Genomic DNA, 22225 nt, shown 5'->3' with positions numbered 1-22225 from the left:
CCTTTGCTCTCCTGTCAACAACCCATTCACAGATCAGGTCTTCCAGCTCAGAAAACAATGGTTGCCAAACTGATCCACACTTGTGCTTTTTAGCATTTCCCTTGTCCACTCGTTCAATGAGGTTACCTTACTCTGCTCGCCATTTTCGGACCAATAGGATACTCAACATCCTCTGTTTGCAGAAAGCAGGAAGATTTTGGCCCCAGGAGTCTTCCACGATTCCTTTCTTGTACTCCACAGAGCAGCCTTTTCTTTTTGCACTCATTTCTAGGAGTAAATAAAAGGAATTGGGGTATCAAGGTGGGGGGAGGGGGATCACTTAAAATGATACAGGGGAGATTAGAGGGGGGAATCAAAATGGCACAGGAGAATCAGAGGGGGGATTACCATTTTAGTAAACCCTTTTTATCCTCCTGTGTCATTTTGATTGCCCCCTCTGATTCTCCTGTGTCATTTTAAGTGATCCCCTCCCCCCACCCCTGTGCCACTGAACACTTTCACCAGACATCTCTCCTATCCCTTTGACATTTACCCCCTGGTGCCTGCCTGGGGACTGTTACTGGGCTTGCTGGGGCCTGGATCTGGGCTGGAGCAGGATCTGCCACTGACTGAGAACCTTCAGTCATCATGAGATCGGCCGTGAGCATCAGGTAGTGCCACCAGAGACAGACCAGCACTCACCACCTTTGTCATGTCCTGTCTGCTCTAATCCCCCTGTTCTACAAGCATCTGCGAAAGTTTCCTCCTCTCTCTCGCCCTGCACTCACTGCTCACTCAGACCTCCTCTCAGCCTCCACACAACAGTGACGTCAGGAGTCCACGTAAAGTCACTGGTTGCTAGATGCCAGCCCTAGCGACCAGTTTATGGAAAATTTCATTCTGAGACAGAGCCTAGCGGGGGCCTTATTTTCGGGGGGATGCCTTATATTTCACTCAGAAGGAAACCTGTAAGTAGGTCTTATTTTCGGAGGATGTTTCATTTTCGGGGAAACACGGTAGAATTTATGAGCACTAAGATCAGGATGAGGATTTTATTTCCCTGATCCATAGACTACTGCTTTTTCTGCCAGTTGGACAATTATACAGGTCTCTGTTTTGTGACTGTATGTTTTTATTTTCCCTAGATTCATCGCAGTAGTCACAGCCAGAGTAGGAACACTTTTATTTGTCCCTGCTGTACCTTTAGTAGCCAACCAGCTACTAAAATTCAAGTCCTCAATAAAATCCATCAGTGATAATTTTATAACATAATTGGAATGAAAGCCGCAGTGTAAGCCTAGATGGATTCCTCACGGTTTATGTCTGAGTGTGTCATAAGAACCGCAGGGACAGAACTACTACCCTGTTTCCCCGAAAATAGGACAGTGTCTTATATTATTTTTTTCTCCCAAAGTTGAGCCAGGTCTTATTTTCAGGAGATGTCTTATCTTTCCATGCGCTAGGTCTTATTTTCGGAGAATGTCTTATTTTTGGGGAAAAACGGTAGGAGTCTCTCTAACATGAGGAATGAGAATCTTCATTGGAAATCAGTCCTTTGAGAAAAAAAAAGTCTGTGAATGACACTTGATCCAGTGATAGAGAGAAGTGACTTAAGAATATCTGCATCTTTTTTTTTTTTTTTTTTTTTTTTTTTATAGCCCACAGGTTTCTTTCTGGTTCTGGGAGAAAGCAGCAAGTTAAATAGAAAGATATGTTTGTCAAAAAACCTGTCAGACTCAGGAACTCAGAACAGGTCTGAAACATAAAGTGCCTCAAAGTTGAGAAAGAAGATCCTTCCTGTACCAGTAGAGTACACTCAGCAAGGTTCAACCAAGGTAAAGTGGAGTCAGCAGTCCTGGTGGCGTTGGCACAGTGTGATAGCTTTGGTAGCTGTGCATAGTATTGAAGGCAGCAGCAAAGTGGGAGGGTGCCTCCTTAGCAAGTCCCACCACTTCTGCTGGGTGCCTGGGTGGCAGCAGCATTGGTGGCCTGGCAGAGGGGAGTGGCACAGAGTTGGCTTAGCTGTCAGGTTGCGATGTTAGCAGACAAAAATAGGCTTTAACCCTTGATCGCAGCCAATGCAGGAGTAGAAAAGATGTTCTAGGCCAGTGGGGCATGCATGGAGGCTGGAATCTTGCTGTCTGCCATTAACTAGCCTTTAAGCCTTGGTTAAGTTACTAATCATTCTGGATTTTGGTTTTTCTGCTCAGCTCAGTAAATAATAGCTCCTCACAGGGATTTTAGAGATTAAATTAGATTATACACGAAAGCACAGTTCTAAGGGGCAGTAATTGTCAATAGCAAGCACACAATAAGGGTTAGCTAAATTTGTTTCATCATCTATATAACATGTCACACTGGTCTAGTCCAACAGTACCTGGTATTCAGATTCAGTATAATTGCATGAAATACCAACTCATTGGCAGCAAGCCGAAGTCCAAACTAGATGAGAAGGAAACGGAAGGGTAGTGTGTACAGCCTTTGCTGCTCCCATCAGACATTTGCCAGATGCTTTCCATATGCCAGGCACTGTCCTAGGTGATTTAAGCCTCTGGAATGCCACCTAAGAATTTAATAACTGTCACTATGGGTGAGGATATGGGCAGACGAAAAAAAGATTTACCCCTGTATATTTTTTATGTTTTTTTTTGGGGGGGGGGGGTGGGGAGGGTGATGTAGGACTGTATTTGAACTATTCCAAAAACCTATTTTTGCTTTTCACACTACATTCAGACAGCTCATGTTCCTTCTATCCCTATCGTCTAAAATCATACAGTGTAAAGACCTTATGGCGTCCTAGCGGGTTTGGCTCAGTAGAAAGGTGGGGAGCGGGGGGAGGTGGGGGAGGAGGGTGGATTAAAGGGTCCCAGATTGGTTCCCCTAAAAGACACATGCCCCCGGTGCGGGCTCTATCCCAGTATGGGGTGAGCAGGAGGCAACTGATCAATGATTCTCATTATTGATGTTTCTCTCCTTCTTCCTTTCTCTTTGAAATCAATAAAAATATATTTTAAAAATATATATATATTAAAACACAAAAAACAAAAACCAAACCCACCTTATCGCGCCAAGCACCAGGGGTGGGACCCGCAGGGCCAGGCCAGCGACCAATCCGAGGGACCAACCTTAAGCCGCCACCCCCACTACCCGGGGAGGCGGGCTCTCCCGGGAATCTCCGAGGCCCAGCCACCCGCCACGTGACCCCAGGCCTCCCGCCCGCGCTCCCGCTGCCGGAGCCACGTTGACTGGGCTCCGGGGCCCCAGAAAGGGGCGTGGCGAAGGACAGTGCGCGGTGCGTGCCCCGCCCCTCCCGCCCGGAGCCCGGATGAAGAGTAACGCCATTTTCGCCGGAGCCGCCGAGAGCTGTCGCGGACGGCGACAGGACACCGGACGGGCCACGCCATGAGGCTCCTCCCCCGCCTGCTTCTGCTTCTCTTGCTCGTGTTCCCCGCCACCCTCTTGCTCCGAGGCGGCCCTGGAGGTGAGGCGAGGGGAGTGGACGGCGGGGCTCGCCGAGAAGGGGACGCCAGGGGCTGCAAGTTTAAAGCTGGAGGCAGCGGCGGCGGCGGCGGCTCCTGGGTCGGGCGTCCAGCTCGCCGGCCTCCCTCCACCTGGTTCTCGGCCCCCAACTCGTCGTAGGGGCCGCAGGGCGTGGGGGGCCGTCTCCGGCGGGGCCTCTGCCGCCTCCACGCGGAGCGCGGGGCAGTGCCGGGCGGCCGCGCGGGGTGCCGCCGAGGGTTGGGCTCGCCTCCCGGACCCGCGCTCGCTGCGGTGGCCGGAGCCGCAGTGGCCGGAGCCGGCGGGCCTGGGCCGGAGCGGGGCGGAGGGGCCGCGGCCGGCCAGCCCGGAGCTCGCAGCCCGCAGCCCGCAGCCCTGCGGCCGGGGTCGGGCTCCTGGCCGCCCGCGGCGCCGCTCCACCCCCACCCCCACCCCCACCCCCACCCCCACCCCGGCTCTGGGCTGACGTGTCTTTCGTTTCCACGCTCGGCGTCCGCCTTCATTCATTTGCCGACACCTCTGTTTCCTAAACACCTAAACTCGCCGAGCGCTTTGTACGTTCCCGGCCGTCTCCCCTTTACCAGCCCCTGGGCCCCCCGCGCGGTGCCGGGAGAATTGATTTCAGAAAAGCTCCCCATTCTCACCCCCCTTGCCCAGCCCTAGACTCCCGGGCGGACTAAAGGATCTGTGGGATGTCTAGTGCTTAAGCCCTTTTTTCCGAAACCTCTCCTTTCTTTTTTTTTTTGTAACCATTTTTTGTTTCTTGGAGCTGTGTCCTGAAAAAAAAAAAAAAGTCTAATTCGAGTTTTGCAATTTTTTTTATTCGGGTTTGTTCATTCCTCCCAACGGTTAAGCTGGTGTGAAAATAACCTATCTGCACAGCAGGGCGATAAACATGTGTAGAGTTGGCTTCTTGCCCTGATTCTATCATGAACTTCGATTTTTTTGTAATCTGTAAAATGTAGTCTGACTAAATGATCGCTAGAATTGTTTTGATTCCATAAGTTGAAGCAAGCTGTGAGGCAAAATGAATGATAGTGACAGGTATCCACAAGTTGTTTTCCAGATAAAAACGAAGTGACTGGTTTCTATTTAGTGGATGGAAACCAAGTATGAAAAGTATTATAAGCAAAACTGTCAATGAATTCATTTGCAGGTGGAGGGATTCTTTTCCCTTACCATTTGCTTGCTGATCTCTCTCTCTCTCTCTCTCTCTCTCTCTCTCTCTCTCTCTCTCTCTCTCTCTCATTGCTAATTCTACTTACTATATTTTTTCAGGGTTTACACTTTTTTTTAAAGGAATCATTAGTATCTAAACTGAACTGGGTATCTTTAAATACTTTTTTTGTGAATAATGGTCTTTCTTTCAAAAGATGTTTTCTTTTAAATTTTTCCAACTGAAAACTGTTAGATTTTATAGGCATAAAAATGTTACTGGTAACATTAAAATCCTATATAATAAAGAGCTAATATGCTAATTAGACCGAATGGCGGAAAGACCTTCCCAAACAACCTTCCAGAAGGACCAGTGGGCAGAGCTGAGAGGCAGCTGAGGCCTGACGGGCTGAGCCCCTTACACGAATTTTGTGTTTCTCGGGCCTCTAGTACTTTAATATCCACTGAAATGTAGGGTGAACAGCTGTTCTGTCTCAATCCTGAGTTTAAGTATGCCGTTATTATGTCAGACCTAGATATTTTTCTTACTAGTTTTTCATTTCTTTAGGTTTTTTTGTTTGTTTGTTTTTTTGAGGGGGGGTCTGTCTTTTAACTAGTTTTTAAAAATGACTTATTTAGGAAGAAGAACTGAAAAGATTTAAAATACATGGCCTTGAACGTGTGCTGTTTCTCCTGGTTATTGCAGCATCTGCACATGCTTCCTTTCCCACATGTTTTTCCCTTTCCTGAACTGCCACATCATCATTCTTTCTGAGAAATGTTGGAAGAGTCGCTACAACTTTGAAATTTCTTTTGAGGATCTTGCCTAAATAGATTTAATGTGACTTATTTAATTTGCATTTAAAAATATGTGATTTATACTTTCCTGGCATTATAGTTATGCTTGTCTTTTATCTTTATATTAAGTGTAGGGGAAATAAAAAAGTATATTAAAACATGTTTGAAGCCATCCGCAAAAATAAGTGCATGCTTTCTCTCTCTCAACCCTGAAGTTAACATATTGTTAGGTTTTTTACTAAACAGTGTGTTTTATGCCAGCTAGTTTTATGTGAATGCCATGTAGATCTTAGTTCCTTGGAATTGCATGCTATCAAGTTCTAAGAGTTTGAGCTTTAATCAACTCTAATAATAATGTTTCTTGCCTAGTGCCGTTTTTCTTTAGCCGTGAGTATTTTTGTTTTATTTTGTGTGGATAATGACAGATTAAATTTTGGAATTTCTTTTGAAACACTTATTTTCCTTCATTTGCTTGACAAAATTGCTTGAAGTCCTTTACTTGAACTTTAAGGCGTCTTTAATTTCATGAGTTCATTTTTTCAACTGTTAGGTGCTTTTTAAAATTAAGCAGCATTTACCATTAAAATTAGCATGCAGTTAAAACTACTAAGATAAAATCATATGAATATTTTTAAAAATTGATTTTAGAGAGGAAGAGAGAAACATCAATGCTGAGAGAAAATCATCTATCAGCTGCCTCCTGCACTCCCCTTACTGGGGATCAAGCCTGCAACCCCCGCATGTGCCCTTGACTGGAATCAAACCCAGGACCCTTCAGTCTACAGGCCGACGCTTTGTCCATGAGCCAAACAGGCTAGGGCTGAATATTCTTATATGCATTGTAATCTGGCATCATTCAAGTACACTGCGTGATTGAACTGCTGCAAGGGGAAATTTTTATTCATTATTCTTGAGATGAAAAAATAGTATTCTAGGGTAGGTAATTGCTTGTTTTATATTTTATTGTTAGGCTCAGTAGCAGAAGCTCAAGATCTTACAGAAGATGAAGAAACAGTGGAAGATTCAATAATTGAAGATGAAGATGATGAAGCAGAGGTGGAAGAAGATGAACCCACAGATTTGGTAAGTGTGACATATGATTTAATGTATATACTGTATATACCTAGAATTTATGCTTTTTATAGATAAATTTGCTTTTAAAATTTTTGATTTTAGAGGCTTGTTTCTGGGTTTGGTGTGGATTGAAGTTGGGATAATAGGGGCCAGTCATTGGGGATGGACCATTAGTATTTTCTGGAATGGGGAGGGAGATCTTATGGACATAACTCTGTTAAGGTAACAAGATAGTGGACCATTTGTTGATTTGGGATACATACTACTTAGCTTTCTGATCTTGGATAACTTGTCTCTCTGGGTGTCAGTTTCCTTTTCCCTTCAACAAGCAAATATTTAGGTTCCCTACTATGTGCCAGGTTTTGTTTTGGATACTGGGGTGAACAAACCAAGTGTCTTCTTCGCTGTCATGTAGCTCATGTTCTTGGAGTTGTGCAGGGATAAGGAGCAGATAATAAACTGTATATACAGTATGTTCTGTGAGAATAGAGGGCTTAGAGAAGATCTCTAGACACTTTTATTATAACAGTATAGTATGATACTTTTATTATAACAATATAGTATGACAGTAAGAATATTGGGCTAGAATAAGGATTATTGCAGCATGCTTCTAGCTAATTTCATTTCCTTTCTTGGACTACTGTAATCTATGCCACACTTTTTTTTTTTCCTTTCTCTTCATTATGCCATACTTGAACCCAAAAACTTGTGATTCTAGATTTTGTGATTTTTTTTTTTTTTTTTCCAGGATCAAACCAAGGCCCTATTTTTCTATTATGTCAACATCAAAATAATAGGCCTTGTATACAGATACTGCTCCTTTTTTTGTCCTCATTTTTATAGAGTATGCTTTCCAACTAAACTAATCTGATCGCTATTTTATTGATGTTTAAATGACCATTTCTATGCATTTGCACATCCTGTTTCACTTGAATAGAATACCCCTACTAATTTTTGTGCTTTTCTAATTCCCCCTCCTTTAATAAAACTGCCTTTACTGATTATCATGTGTCAAGCTTTTCACATGTATACAAATCCATATGTTAAGGGTTTATATTAGGGCTCTGCATCTTCATTCGATGCATTACTTTTTTAAAAATATATTTTATTGATTTTTTACAGAGAGGAAGAGAGAGGGATAGAGAGTTAGAAACATCGATGAGAGAGAATCATCGATCAGCTGCCTCTTGCACACCCCCTACTGGAGATGTGCCCGCAACTAAGGTACATGCCCTTGACTGGAATCGAATCTAGGACTTTTCAGTCCACAGGCTGATGCTCTATTCACTGAGCCAAACCAATTTCGGCCAATGCATTACTTTACCTAAATAAATACATTCCTCCATCAATAATGGTAACAAAAACTTCACTCTTCTAAAAGTGCTGCTCTGGTAAGATAACTTGCAATGAACATTTGAAGGGAATCCAACCAGAAAATGAGGATTAATGAGGATTAAAGATGGTATTTAGGGCTCTGAAGTGTGGGTATGCACAGAAATTTAGTGATAGATTATAATAATAGAAGCATAATATGCTAATTAGACCAGATGACTTTCCTGGGGAAGCTTGGGCCTCGTGTGCCAGAGGGAAGCTGGTACCCGCAGCAGGGAAAGGAAGGCCTACTCTTGCACGAATTTTGTGTATCAGGCTTCTAGTATTATTATAATCACTTTTCTGAAATTACTTCATATCTTTAGCACTGGAATGTATTTATTGTGGAGGAAAGAGTAGCAAAGGAAACTGTTCGATTTTTGTTATAGTTACAGTTTAGCCAGAACTTTTCTATCTCTTAATCATTTCCCTTGCCTTGAGTATTATAATTTTCTTTACCAGCATCTTCTTGAAACAGTAAACTAGACAGTTTTTCTGTTATGTTCTGTTAATCAGGATGGAAGTCTTTGTAGGCTAATAAATGTTCTAGAACAGGCTCAGCAAAATGTGGCTGCCCCCCAGGTCCATCTTTGCCCAACTTTTGTGTGTTGTCTGTGTCTGCTTTTACAGTGTAGCCACATAGAAAGCAGCCACAGAATTGAGTAGTTGCAATAAGGACCTTATAATTTTCAAAGCCAAAAATACTTTATATCTGATCCTTTATAGAAAAAGTTGACCAGCCCACATTCCAGACAAAGTGTGGTTTGAGTATCAGCAATATCGGCATTTCCTGAGTGCTTGTTAGAAATAGAATTTTAAGCTTCACTCGAGACCTGAATTAGATCCACAAAATGCCAGGGGATTTGGTATGCACATTTCTGTTCAAGATACACTGTCTAGAATTTTTTATTTGAATTGATGAGATACAATATAATTCATACCACTGCTAATCCCAACAAAGCCTTGGAGAGGCAATATTTTGTCCCAAATCTTAGTGAAGTCATTTTTATGTGGTGGTAGTTTTCCCTGTAGTAATCCCTTTTTAATATTGTTTTTCTTAGGCAGAAGATAAAGAGGAAGAAGATGTATCTGGTGAGCCTGAAGCTTCACCAAGTGCAGATACAACTATCCTATTTGTAAAAGGAGAAGGTAATAGAGAAATACTAGTTTTGACTCAGGTGTAGAAATTTTTTAAATAACAAGGTCACTTTTTGGGGAAGTGTTAGTAATGCTTAAGATGCATCTTTCTTTCTACAAGTGTAAATATACATTTTGAAAAAACCCCTCATATTACGTGTATGAATACCCATGTGTGTAAGATACTATTCCTGCCATTTAAATTAAGGGGGAAAAGAAAAACTATCCATTTTAACTAGAAATTAATTATTCCTTTGAAAGAAACTGTTTAAACTCTTTTCAAACTACCACAATGAAGTAACTTGTATTTCGAAGTTACTTCATTGTGAAGAAACAGTGAAATATTAAATCTTTACAATTAGGCCTTGGTTGGAGCCTAGATTACATTAAAGAAAGTAAATAATGGCTTATATTTAATGAAGGCTATGGCAAGCATTGTTCTCAGTGCCTTTCATGTATTACTAAATCCTTACAGAAATCCTTTGAGTTTAGTTACTATTGCTAAACTGAGATTTAGAGAGGTTAACAATTTGTCCAATGTTACCCAGTTACAATAGAGTGTGGAGACAGGGTTTAGAACCAGATCAGTCTGACTCCAAAGCTTGTGCTGTACTGGATGAAACTCAGCTCTGTAGACTACAGTATAATTATTGAGTTATTATTTTGAAGTTATTTTCTCAGTCATCTCAGTCTATTTTATTCCCATATATGTTCTAATCTTATGCCTAAAAAATGTCTAGTTAGATTAAGCGATCCCTCCCTCCCCAATTTATTATGTCATTCATCTTTCTATTGTTTGCATAAATAATAGATACTGAGTTGGGGGGTGGGGGGTGACTTTATAAAGACAGATAGTCTCACTGCAAAATAATCTTACTAAAAGTACATGACTCTTTCTTAAACCACATAATTTGGATGTGATCTGGTCTGAAATTGTGGTACTCAGTTCAGCTCTTAAATTGGAATGCTGGAGTATAGACAGCTGAAGTTTATATACCAGTTATTAGTTAGGGGATGACTGGAATGCTCTATTGAAAGGGATTCTTAAACCAAGTCTATATGTATTGGGAAAGAGTGCCAAAATCCATGAGTAATATCATACTTTTTATTTTATGCCCTTTGAGCTTGTTCTAATCTTGTCTGTCTCTCTCTCTCTCTCTCTCTTTTTAGATTTTCCAGCAAACAACATTGTGAAATTCTTGGTAGGCTTTACAAACAAGGGCACAGAAGATTTTATTGTTGAATCCCTAGATGCCTCATTTCGTTATCCACAGGACTACCAGTTTTATATCCAGAATTTCACAGCTCTTCCTCTGAACACTGTAGTCCCACCCCAGAGACAGGCAACTTTTGAGTACTCCTTCATTCCTGCAGAGCCCATGGGTGGACGACCCTTCGGTCTAGTCATCAATCTGAACTACAAAGATTTGAACGTAAGGCCCTCTAAACTTTTTTTTTAGTTAGAGATGGCTGAGGACAACTGACATTTGAATATTCTTGTGTTTACTCATTTATGTGCCTGTTTTGTGGTTAAAACTCCTAGGAGGCAGAGATAAATTGCATGTCTCTGTCTTTAAGTCTATAATCCACTAGGGGAGATGGATATAAGCAGGCTAGCTCACAGCATAAGTGATACATTCTAGAGCACATGTGTCAAACACAAGGCCCGTGGGCCAAATCCGTCCCGCCAGGCCTTGCAATGTGGCCCGCACCGCGCTGTCATCACTGCACTCCGCTGCGTTTCCATCACAATGACAGTTTATGACTGTTCAGTAAACCATTCGGCCCGCGATTTAGGCTGGATTTTAGATTTTTGGCCCCTTCTCTGATTGAGTTCGACACCCCTATTCTAGAGATAAGTATGGGGTGCTAGAGCAGTGGTTCTCAACCCTTCTAATGCTGCGACCCTTTAATACAGTTCCTCATGTTGTGGTGACCCCCAACCATAAAATTATTTTCGTTGCATAACAGTAGCAAAATTACAGTTACGAAGGAGCAACAAAAATAATTTTATGGTTGGGGGTCACCACAACATGAGGAACTGTATTAAAGGGTCATGGCATTAGAAGGGTTGAGAACCATTGTGCTCGAGTATTAGTGAAAGTGACTTGATCTTGAAAGTTAGCCACAGTGGAATCTGCTATTTTTAACATAGTTTTAGCGGTAAGGTTTATGGTTTATAAGATCCAAGTAGCCTAAAGAAGCTTTGCTGTCTTCTGGTTTTTAATGTGGTGTGATATGTAGCCAATGAATGAATAAGAGAAAACTATCACAATTGTACTACTGGGAGTTCACTTCTAGATGCCAACTATTATGTCCACCTTCAGTTAAGAGCACATCTAAACCCATTTCCTTTTCAAAAACTTTTCAGTGAAGGAAATTGTATCCATTTTGGAAGCTTGGTCAACCTTTCATTATTGTAGTGTCAACATGGTGCTGCAATTAAATTTTTAAAAAAAATTTCTAAGTAGAGAGTAGAAAATTTTTCTTTTTTGCTTCAAAATAATATACGCTTTCTCAACTTTAAAGTTAAGTGACTTGAAGAATTATATATTTCAAACAGAAAACTATCAGGCATATATGTAGTTTCAGTTCCATTTTAAATATTAGTTTCATCAGTATTCTGATTCTTGGAATTGTCAACAGAATGCCAATTGCAAGATCTTGAAGTAAAACTTTTATAATTACAGTTTAGCAATAAGTAACACTTTTTAAGTACTACTTTTGTGCAAAGAATCAAACACAATGATTTTGATGTATTTGAAAACTGAAATTGTGTTGAACTGATAAAATTGTTTCAAGATCACAACAGAAAAATATTTTTTACAATAAAAATCACCCATTTATTATAAATTTATTTCCAACCTATTATTAATTTAGAACATGAATTTGACTTGTTCAAGTGTAATTTTTTGTTCTGTTAATCTTCATTGGAGGATAGTTTTTCCATTGATTTTTTTTTTTTTTTTTTTTTTTTTTTTTTTTAATAGAGTTCAGGGGAAGGAGCACAGGGGAAAGAGAGAAACATTGATATGAGAGAGACACCTTGAGGGTTGCTTCCCGAATGCACCCCAACTGGGGCTGGGGATTGAACCAGCAACCCAGGTATGTGCCCTTGACAGGAATTGAACCCAAGATACTTTGGTGCATAGGCTGATACTAACCATTGAGCAACACCAGCCAGAGATCAAGTCTAGTTCTTAAAATGATCTGTTATTCTATAAATATTCATGCTCTGTTTTTCTTGTTTGGAAGGTTACAGCAAGAGAACATAGGGCTTTTTGTTATAAAGGTGTTCTGTGGGCTTTGTTTCTTTATGCACATTTTATTTTGTTTTTGTTTTACTTTCCTGGTTCCTCAACTTCCTTTCCCTCCAACCCAAAAGAAAGTGGGGGACAACTTTGGCGAAATTGGAAGCCTTTTTTATTTCTTAGGAGAAAATAACAAACATTATAATGTTGAATTCCTGGTACCGAGTTAGTGCCATTAGGCATGACTGAATCTTGTCTTCTAAGTGATAAGAAATCTATTGTATATTTCTTAGAATAATGGTTTTTAAGAATTCTTATAGTCTTTCCTTTTATCAATGCCATTTCATTTTGGGGTAATATTTCTTTTTCTTTTTCTTTTTTATAAATAGGGCAATGTATTTCAAGATGCTGTCTTCAATCAAACAGTTACAATTATTGAAAGAGAGGATGGCTTAGATGGAGAAACGTAAGTGGAAGTTGAAATATGCACATCTTGATCTTGTTAAGTAGGGCTAAAAGGCCTTGCTCTTATCATCATTTTTATTAAATGATGGAAATGAAATGGATTGTAGACTTGATGAAATCCTAATTATGTAAATTCATACTTTAGCTATTCAAATCAAGCTAGGAAAGAAATTTTGTTGAAATTGACAAAACTTTGTTTTAAAAAGATAGCTTTAGCTTTCCATCCTTCCCCTGTTTTAAAATCTTTTGTACCCAATGCTCTAAAACTGTTAGCAGCCTAATATAAGTTGCATGCCTCTAAAATTGCTATTGAAAATGTAAATCATAATATTTTATCTTGAAAAATGTGTTCTTTATAAATGATAAATTACTTCTTACTATATACTTAGATGGAATTCGCCAAAAGTAATTTTTAAATCAAACTGCAAAATCTAATATTTGAGAGAGATAATATATTACAAAGCAATTTTATTAATTAGGGATCAGATAATTGCTTTTTTAAATGGTTAGAAATAAAGTAAGAAATTTATAAGACTTATTACCTGGGTCTAAATTGAATTAACATATTTTATTCCTTTTATCAGTAAGTTATTTGGAAAGCTTATCTAGTGTTAATATTATACACAGTGGGGCAAAAGTAAGTTTACAGTTGTTTGTATGTAAAATAATACAAAGATTAATAAATTATAATGCAAGAATAAACTTGCATCTACTCCAACTGCAAACCTACTTTTTCCACACCCTTTAGATGTAATTAGCTTGATGTTTTTAATAAGTTAAATAAGAATTAATAGTTTTAATAAGCTGTGATAGTGCCTATGAATTAAGCCATTTTATTTTTTTTCCTTTTATATTAGAATCTTTATGTATATGTTCCTTGCTGGTCTTGGGCTCTTGGTTGTTGTTGGCCTTCATCAACTCCTGGAATCTAGAAAGGTAATTATAGGTGAATGAATCTTCTAGCCATACTTCAGAAGTTGTTCCAGTACTACATTAAGTTCAATCCAGTGACGACTTGCTTTTACTATGAGTTTGTATATTTACAGGTTTGTTGTACCTTTTACTTTATTTAATTATTTACTCTATCCACTGAGCCAAACGAGCTAGGGCCACTTATTTCTAAAACTGAGACATAAACTTTCATTTTTTCTGTTCATTACACTTTTTCATCAGTATGTTATTTTATCTGTAAGCGTGGGAACTTTTATATTTGCTTCAGTACTCTTTTTAAAAAAAATACATTTTATTGATTTTTTTACAGAAAGGGAGAGAGAGATAAGAGAGTTAGAAACATTGATGAGAGAGAAACACCAATCAGCTGCCTCCTGCACAACCCCTACTGGGAATGTGCCCGCAACCAAGGTACATGCCCTTGACTGGAATCGAACCTGGGACCCTTCAGTCTGCAGGCCAGTGCTCTATCCACTGAGCCAAACTGGTTAGGGCATGCTTCAGTACTCTTAACTGTAAAGATAATCCCTAATTATCAATTAAATGTGTTTTTTCATTTGAAAAATAATGAATTGGATTGTATTCTATCAGTCTAACCTCTGTTTTCTTGTTTGGGTAGTAAAGTGGTGACACTGAGCACATACTGTATTCGTGGTTTCTCTCTCTGGACATAGTAGCTAATTCCACCATTGTCCTCATCTCACTCTGCTTCCTAACCCTGTAAAACAAAACAAAAAACTCATATTCCTCTCACGAGAAAGTATAACATGATTTGTGTCAAATACATTACTATCCATTAGACCCTTGTATTAAAACTAGGGGCCCAGTGCACGAATTCATGCACCTTGAAAAGGAACTGTGGGCTGTGAGGCTGCTGTGGGCACAGGAGCGGGTCTCAGCCCATCCTCCGTACCCCTGCTTGGACCCTCCCGCTGTGGCCCCCAGTCCCCTCGCTGCTGGCAGTCCTACTCCCGCCACCACTGCTCCCACGTGCTGATGGCGCCAGCTCCGCTTGCACCCACTGATGGCATGGAGCAATTGGCTGGCGCCATCAGAGGGTGTGAGTAGTGGCTGCTGCCCTGATTGCCCCTTAGGAGCAGGAGGAGGTGGAGAAGCCCTTGGGTGATCGGGGGCAGCAGCTGCCACTTGCACCCGCTGATGGTGCAGAGCGATCGGGTCTGGTCCTGGGTGCTGGTAGCAGATACAGGCAGTAGCTCCAGTACGGGCAGTGGGTGCGAGCACCAGGCAGGACCACAGCACGCAGGAGCAAAGAATTTTCAGTAACCATCAGAGGCTCACCCTGATAACAGCGACTGGCACCCCTGCTCACCTACTCTACCTTCCTGCCATGGCCAATGCCTGCCACGTACTGCACTCTGCTATCTGCTGCCAAAGCCCGCCGTGTTCCATGCGCACTCCCTGGTGGTCAGCACACATCATAGCAACCGGTTGTTCGGTTGTTGCACCGTTTATTCTATTCGCATATTAGGGACTGTGTGTGTGTGTGTGTGTGTGTGTGTGCGCGCGCGCACGTGCGCGCAATACGTGTTACTAATAAGCACTTGCTCTTTAAAAGAGAAGTCCTTAGTGCTGAAATGTTAATTTCAATAACTTTCTTTGCCTCATTTTTATAATAGTTTTTTTTATAAACATGTATATTAGATACAATGGCATATCTAATTTTTCCCATTTGAAGAAGCCATTTTTTTTTTAAAATTGGCTGTGGTTACCTTTCTGTGTATTCAAAATCTAATTTTTAGACTGTATATTTAATGTTCTTTTAGGTAAATAGGGATTTGGGGGGTATTTCTAAGAGCAGGGCTAAACAGAATTGAATTACTTTCTTACTTTCTAGTAGTTTCGCTGCAAAAACTCTAGGAACAAAGTTTTTAGTTGTTAGCTTAAGTGAGATTTATGTTTTTGTTTTATCTATGCCAACTGTTTTAAGTGTGTTTAACTAACAGTGTAGGAACCTGCCTGAATGCATCCTTTCAGTGATTTATCCTGAATTTTGTTGAATTTGGAAATAAATTTATTCTTTAACATTTAATACTCAAAGGGAAAGAAAATCATTGTATAAGTAAAAAGTCTTGATAACACATGAAGCTTTATAGCATAGGAAAATATCTTTAAAGCCTGAAAATAAATCATTGAAGATTTATTCCTTTATTATTTATTTTTTATAATTGGTGCTAGACATGTTTTTCCCCCTCTGATTAATAAAAACTTGAATAGGAGTAGGTTTTAAAACTAGAAGAGAGCATATTTCTTAAGATATTTAAGTAGCTTGATAGGTCTCTTTAAAGTCAGAGTAAACAGTATAATGAAACTCCTTTACAGCACTGTTATTTTGTTCTCCTAGCGCAAGAGACCTGTACAGAAAGTAGAGATGGGTACAACGAGTCAGAATGATGTTGACATGAGTTGGATTCCTCAGGAAACTTTGAATCAGATCAGTAAGTACTCTTACTAACATGAATGGAAACTTTTTCTCTTAAATGGAAATTAAATATTTTAGATTTCGCACAAGTGCTTGGTCAGTGCTAATTAACAGTTGTCTTTTCCAGTACTTGTATAGAATTTAGTATATGTTTAATGAATGCTTTAAAATTTTATTCTGTGTAGTTCTTAATTTAGAAATGCTTCCAAATCTGCAGTTTATATACAAATGTGTAATTCTCTATATTTCTAATCTTTTTCATGTCTCTTTTCTTTCCTATTGCTTCAGTGCAAAGTAGAAGAGGTGAGGTGAATAATTGTTAATGGTGTTTGCTATGTTTTGGGGTGGGGGGCCCACTTTGCAATAAGCTTAATGAGTAATGAAACAGTTTCTTAGCACTAAATTTGTTGGAAGAACTGCTAACTACTACTACCCAGAAAAGTTTGAAAAAAATAAAACTAAAATACTGCATGATAGTTTCCCTAACAGATATATTTCAGTTTTATTACTACATATGCAGTTATTTAGAATATTAATTTTTATAAAAGAACGTAGAAGTAATAGGGCCCATGAGGCATGGCTCAGTAGTTAACTATGAACTAGGAGGTGACAGTTTGATTCCCTGTCAGGACACATGTCCAGGTTGTGGGCTTAATCCTCAATATGTGTGTAGGAGGTAACCAATCAACGATTCTCTCTCATTATTGATGTTTCTATCTCTCTTCCTCTCTCTCTTCCTCTCAATACAAACACATGTAAAAATGTCAATCAAAATAGGTTTTTAGAAACAGTAATATCGATAGGACCTTGTAAAAAATAAATAATATGGAAGTGAAAAGTTGATACCACCTGGATCCACTGATCCCATTTTTCTTAAGTAATTGGCACTTACATGTTATTTTAAGTATTTTCTATACATATATCAACATATATGTCTGTTGACTGTTGGTTTTGTACAAATGGCATTATATTGCACACACTGTTAGACAATCTGAGTTTTCATGCTTTGGGTATTTTTTAAAAATATATATATATTTACTGATTTGGGAGAGGAAGAGAGAGAGATAAAAACACCAATGATGAGAGAATTGTTGATCAGCTATCTCCTGCATGCTTCATACCAGGGATCAGGCCCGAAAACTGGGACATGTGCCCTGACTGGGAATTGAACTGTGACCTCCTGGTTCATAGGATGATGCTCAATCACTGAGCTACACTGGTCAGGCTGGAAGGTTGTACTTTTTAACACCCTTCACACATTCCTCCCACTCCCCACAGGGATAATTACTTAAAAGTAGAATAGTTAGGTCTAAAATTATGTGCATTTTAATTTTTAAGGAACATATCTCGCTTCCTTACCAAAACATAATGCCAATTTATATTCTCGCCATTGTGCTATAGGGTGTGCTTCTCCTCGCTTATCATTTTCAAGTGTATTAATGGTGAAACAGTATCTTTTTTTATTGTAATTAAGAATGAGGTTTAGCTTCTTTACACATATTTATTTACCACTTAGTATTTCTTTTCCTGTGAATTGACTATTCAAGTTCTTCCTTGGTTTACAGATTGTTTTGTTTACAAATTGAATTGTTTTCCTAATTATTTGCATATTATTCAGTGAGCTTTCTATAGAAACAATGACAACATGGTAGTTGCTTTACTTAAAAATGGGTATGAAGTAATAGGAGCACAGGAGGGTCTTCCAGTAGGAGAGTGGGAAAATCATTCACAGAAGGGGTTGACATTTGACTAGAGTTTTGAAAAGTTGGGTGAGAAGATGTCTTCAAGGTTTTATGTGTTATGCTAAGGACTTTTGACTTTTCTTTCTAAGTAAAAAATAGTCATCAGCTGAAACCGGTTTGGCTCAGTGGATAGAATGTTGGCCTGTGGACTGAAGGGTCCCGGGTTCGATTCCGGTCAAGGGCATGTACCTTGGTTGTGGGCACATCCCCAGTAGGGGGTGTGCAAGAGGCAGCTGATAGATGATTCTCTCTCATTGATGTTTCTAACTCTCTATCTCTCTTCCTCTCTAAAAAAATAATTTAAAATATATTTTTAAAAAATAGCCATCAGATATTTTAAAGCTGAGAAATAAAAATTTTGTCTTAAAAGAAAATGATAGTTTTGTGGAGGATAGCTATCAAGCAGAAGTTATTAGAGGATAATTTTTTTTTTTTTTTAAGTAAGAAATCAATAGGGCCCACGCTAAGGTAGTTAGTGATAGGAGTAAAAGTGAGTAGAAAGATATTTCAGAAGTGGAGCAGACCTGGCTTTTGGTGATTGTTTGGATGTCTAAGGGAGGAGGCATGAAAGCGTACTCTTAGCTTAGGCAGCTGGGTGGAAGATGATCCTGTTAATGTTAGGTAATACAGGAAAAGGAACACTAATGCATGGGGAGAGATGAATTTGGATTAGTTCTGTTGAATGTAAAGAGCCCATGGAACTCTCAATATAACATACTTTGCAATTAGAGATATGATGATATCTTCTAGCTATCATCTATATATATAAAAGGCTAATATGCAAAGTGTCCCCTTGGGAGTTTGACTGGCAGTTCATGAGTTTGATTGCTCGCTATGATGTTTTTAAGAGTTTGAGCCAAACTGGACAGTATGCCAGGAAGGAAGATCTAAGTGCTCCCAGAATATACAGTTTTCAGTTTCCCTTACACATTTCAAATTAAGGAGGGAGCATAGGAAGATTATTTGAACATGGGAGAAAGCAAGGCAGGGAAATCTCTCTGATTTGATTACAGGATAGGTAATAAGATGATGTGCTATTTTGAGAGTGGTTACACTCCTAAGGAGTCTGAAAAGGGGGCATTTACAAACGTGCACCAAAAAAACAACAATGGATAGGGCTTACTTAAGGCAAAGGTAATCTTTTACCGGGGAAGTTATAGGCTTGAGGCAGGACTTTCCCGGTTAGAAATTTTTGATCAGATCATCCTGTAAGGTTACTTGGGGTTAGATTTATTACAGAGCCCCTTTTTTGTCCAACATACAGTACCTCTAAAATACTTAATTTTGCAAAGAAATGTTATTTTTCTGTCAGAAACAGCTGTTTTATTTAAATTTTTGTTTTAATATATGTAATAACCAGTCCATATTAAAATTTCTTAAATTGTCTCAAAACATCCCTTTTAACTTTTTTTTTTTCAATGTAGGATGATACATTGTATCTGGTTGATATATCCCTTGAGTCCCTTTTAATTTACAGCAGTTCAAGAGATTGACCACTTGCCTTGTAGAACATTGCATACAAATCACTTGAAAATCTTGTTATGATTGGGGTTTGGATTCAGCTGCTCTAAAGTGAGGCTGAAGTATTGGTGTTTCTAACAAACTTCCACGTGACCCATTGATTACATTCATCCTATATAATAAAGGCCTAATATGCTAAGTGGCCAGGTGACCCAGTTGGCTGGTCGGCTGTTCAACCAATCAAAATGTAATACTAAGACCGCTCAACCACTTGCTATGATGTGCACTGACCACCAGGGGGCAGGCACTCCGACAGGTAGGTTAGCTGGCTGCTGGGGTCCGGACGATTGGGACTGAATGAGACTGGCCAGACATGGTCCCTCTCCAGCTGGCCAACCTCCCGCATCCCTCCCCAGCTCCGATTGTGTACTGGTAGGGTCCCTCACCCTGGTCTGAGCACTCTCACATTCATCGCTGTGACACGCACTGACCATCAGGGGGCAAATGCACAACGCAGGAGCTGCCCTCTGGTGGTCAGTGCATTCCCACAGCGGGAGCACTGCTCAGCCAGAAGCTGGGCTCACAGCTGGCAAGCACAGTGGCATTGGCGGGAGCCTCTCCTGCCTCCATAGTAGTAGGACTTCCCCCAAGGGCTCCCAGACTGCAAGAGAGCACAGGCTGGAATGAGGGGACACACACCCCCCCCCCCACCCAGTGCACAGATTTTGTGCACCAGGCCTCTAGTTGAGTAATAAGGCTCTAAAAAGGCCCACCCTCCAGATTTGCCAGGTTGGTTTTTTTCCCTGGTGTCTTGATCTAAACTTTATTTAATCTGGAAGATTAGGCTTGGTTAGACTTAAGTTCGTCTTTCTGGCTAATGGCATACTAAAGCGATTTTCACCTTTTTCATCTCATGACACACATAAACTAATTAATTAAAAAACATACCAAAAAATACTTTTTGCCTATCTGACAAAATACATAGATATAATTTTGATTCATTCCCACTGGTGGTAGTTGTTGTGTTGGCTGTTGTCATTTGTTTATTTGATAGACTAAGGAAAAAGAGGTCAGTGCATGTTTTAAAAATTCTTGCATCACTTCAATTGAAAATCATTGGCATACATCATAACTCATGAGTACTTCTGCATCACATCAAGTAACATGTACCATCATTAGTGCTGATAACTTGAGCAGTAAATTAGGGTGAAGGTGAGGTTTTTCTTGCTTTCAGCCTTGATGTTATTGTGGGGTGTCACTTTGGCATCACACAGATTTCCAATTCTCTAAATATTCACCAGTTGATAATCCTCTCATGAATCAATGTGCCAGAGGTGGTGATAATTTTCAATGGAAATTTCTTTGACTTTTTACTTACTACCATTCTTTTTTTTTTTTTAAATATATATTTTATTGATTTTTTTACAGAGAGGAAGGGAGAGAGATAGAGAGCCAGAAATGTTGATGAGAGAGAAACATCGACCTGCTGCCTCCTGCACACCCCCTACCGGGGATGTGCCCGCAACCAATGTACATGCCCTTGACTGGAATCGAACCCGGGACCTTTCATCCACAGACCGACGCTCTACCACTGAGCCAAACCGGTTTCGGCTACTATCAGTAGAGCTTTAAAGTACATAGAGCTTTCCCTAATCAACTGAAACTGTTTGGTTACCTTAAAACAGTTCCTATTGAAAAAGGATAAATGCTAAATTAAATTCAGATTTTCATAGAATTGCTGTGTTAACCGTATTCTTTTTTTAAATCCTGAGCCGAGGATATTTTTTTCCATTGATTTCTAAAAAGAGAGAAGGGGGAGGAGGAGGAGGAGGAGGAGGAGAGAGACACACACACATGGACATGAGAGAGAGGGAAACATCAACGTGAGAGAGACACATAAATCGGTTGCCTCCCCCACACCCCTTACCATGGCTGGGGAACCTGCAGCCAAGGTATGTGTCCTTGACTAGGAATTGTACCCAAGGCCCTGTAGTCCACAAGCTGGCACTCTAACCACTGAGTACACTGGCCAGAACAACTATATTCTTTTTGATGCTCAAATTGTTAGTTTTGGCTTCTGGCTGCCTTTTTGAATTGCCTCTATTCTTAGCCTTTTGATCTTTTAATAATCCCTTAATACTCTAAGCATGGAGCTGGTCATGATTCTGTTTTTCCAAGGATCCCTGGATGATACTAGAAATGGCATGCATACTGGGTGACATTGTTTCTAGGCCCATTCTGTGAACTGAGATAGAAAATACATATTTTTCAAATCAATTGTATATTGATACTAGAGGCTTGGTACACAACATTCATGCACGAGGTGGGGAGGTTCCCTCAGCCTGGCCTGTACACTCTTGCAACCCAGGACATCCCTCTCGCAATCTGGGAACCTCTGGCTTCTAACTGCTCACCTGCCTGATGCCCCTAACTGCTCGCCTGCCTGTATGATCACCCATAACCACCTCTGCTTCAGCCCCCAAACCCAGGACCCAGGCTTGCCTCCTCTGGTCGGCTGCAGGCAACCAGGATCTGGGCTTCCCTCCCTCTCTGGCCAGCCACAGGTACCCAGGACCGTGGTTACAGGCAGCTTCCCTTCCCCACTTATTACCCTTTTATTAGTATAGGTTTTCAATTAAACTATAACAGTATTTTTATTTAATTTTATAAGCTTGGTTTTTTCCCCCCTCTTGTACTTTATTCCTTATAGCAGTAATTCTTAAACTGCACATTCATCAGAATCACCTAGACTGCTTGTTAAACTTGATGAGCCTCACCCCTAGAGTTTCCAATTGAGTAGGTCTTAGATAAGACCTAAGAATTTGCATATCTAAGTTCTTAGGTGATTTTTGAGGCTGCTGGTCCAGACCACATTTTGAGAACCACCTTCTTAAACATGGTTT

The 22225-nt window shown here is 40.1% G+C and overlaps 1 protein-coding gene across 5 annotated transcripts in view; it reads left to right on the top strand.

The window, feature by feature from the left end:
* The first annotated feature begins 3279 nt into the window (after positions 1 to 3279).
* SSR1 (signal sequence receptor subunit 1) overlaps positions 3280 to 22225 on the top strand; it is a 39524-nt gene continuing 20578 nt past the window's right edge. The window contains exons 1-8 of one of the 5 annotated variants that reach the window (XM_036444048.1): positions 3282 to 3460; positions 6401 to 6513; positions 8937 to 9024; positions 10183 to 10445; positions 12653 to 12729; positions 13586 to 13664; positions 16042 to 16135; positions 16408 to 16422. In XM_036444048.1, coding sequence (XP_036299941.1) covers positions 3382 to 3460; positions 6401 to 6513; positions 8937 to 9024; positions 10183 to 10445; positions 12653 to 12729; positions 13586 to 13664; positions 16042 to 16135; positions 16408 to 16422 — 808 coding nt within the window. In that variant the 5' untranslated portion in view covers positions 3282 to 3381. Of the gene's footprint in view, positions 3461 to 6400; positions 6514 to 8936; positions 9025 to 10182; positions 10446 to 12652; positions 12730 to 13585; positions 13665 to 16041; positions 16136 to 16407; positions 16423 to 22225 lie in introns of all 5 variants that reach the window. The other 4 variants (XM_036444049.1, XM_036444051.1, XM_036444052.2 and 1 more) reach the window with 4 other exon arrangements.

This window comes from Pipistrellus kuhlii, unplaced genomic scaffold (genome assembly GCF_014108245.1).
Source record: "Pipistrellus kuhlii isolate mPipKuh1 unplaced genomic scaffold, mPipKuh1.p scaffold_m20_p_2, whole genome shotgun sequence".
Taxonomy (NCBI): Eukaryota; Metazoa; Chordata; class Mammalia; order Chiroptera; family Vespertilionidae; genus Pipistrellus; species Pipistrellus kuhlii.
Note: the sequence above shows the minus strand (reverse complement) of the source record. Positions and strands in the feature narration are given on the sequence as shown.